The sequence below is a fragment of the Phytophthora cinnamomi genome, assembly GCF_018691715.1.
Source record: "Phytophthora cinnamomi strain GKB4 chromosome Unknown Contig69, whole genome shotgun sequence".
Lineage (NCBI taxonomy): Eukaryota > Oomycota > Peronosporomycetes > Peronosporales > Peronosporaceae > Phytophthora > Phytophthora cinnamomi.
The window spans coordinates 101952-102592 of NW_027151002.1; the positions used below are offsets into that span (position 1 = coordinate 101952).

Here is a 641-nt window from a genome sequence, read left to right on the forward strand (position 1 = left end):
TCATGCCGCGTTGCCACCGAGCATCCGCGAAGGACGCTGTTGGACGCTGCGTTTGGAGTCCATGGCTGTGTTGGCCAAGAAATCCGCCATTTTGTTGTAGTTGCGCTCATGATGTTGCAAGGATAGCACGTTCAACTTGTCCGCTAGGCGGTGGCTCTGCCAGAAGAGCCCCACTAGATGCTTAGTCCGTGGAGGCGTGCGTGTCATCTGTTGTCGAATGATAATATAACTGTCACCTACCACGTGAAGCGGAGCCCATCCAAACCGCTGGCATGCCCGCAAGCCCAGAAGCAGACCCAGGTTCTCGGCTAGGTTGTTGATGGTGGTTTTGGCCGCGAAGGACATGCTGATGACCCAGCAAAGTTCGTGCCCTGCCGGAGAGGCGGACCACCACAGCCCCGCAGCCTCCTGGACATGGGTTGCCACGTGATCCGCCATCGAAGAAGAGGAGGTACCACTCCCTCCCGGTCGGAACAATGTCCACCGTCGGATTCCATCCGGACACGAGTACTCTGTGCAGGACGTGGGTAGCTGTGTCAAATTTGCGGCGTTGGGGCCTTCGTTGATAGTGCAGGTGCACCGTACTATAGCCCTGCCGGAGCTGCTGGTCAAGCAGGCTCTTGTGGTGTTGTTTGGTCACC

General features: G+C 57.7%; 1 protein-coding gene across 1 annotated transcript; it reads right to left on the reverse strand.

The window, feature by feature from the left end:
- Positions 1–345, reverse strand: IUM83_19983 (uncharacterized protein; the record flags this gene model as incomplete). Its single annotated transcript, XM_067945051.1, has 2 exons — positions 1–156; positions 241–345. 2 exons carry the CDS (start codon positions 343–345, stop codon positions 1–3), a joined length of 261 nt encoding a protein of 86 aa, XP_067786235.1.
- Between the last annotated feature and the right edge of the window lie 296 nt (positions 346–641).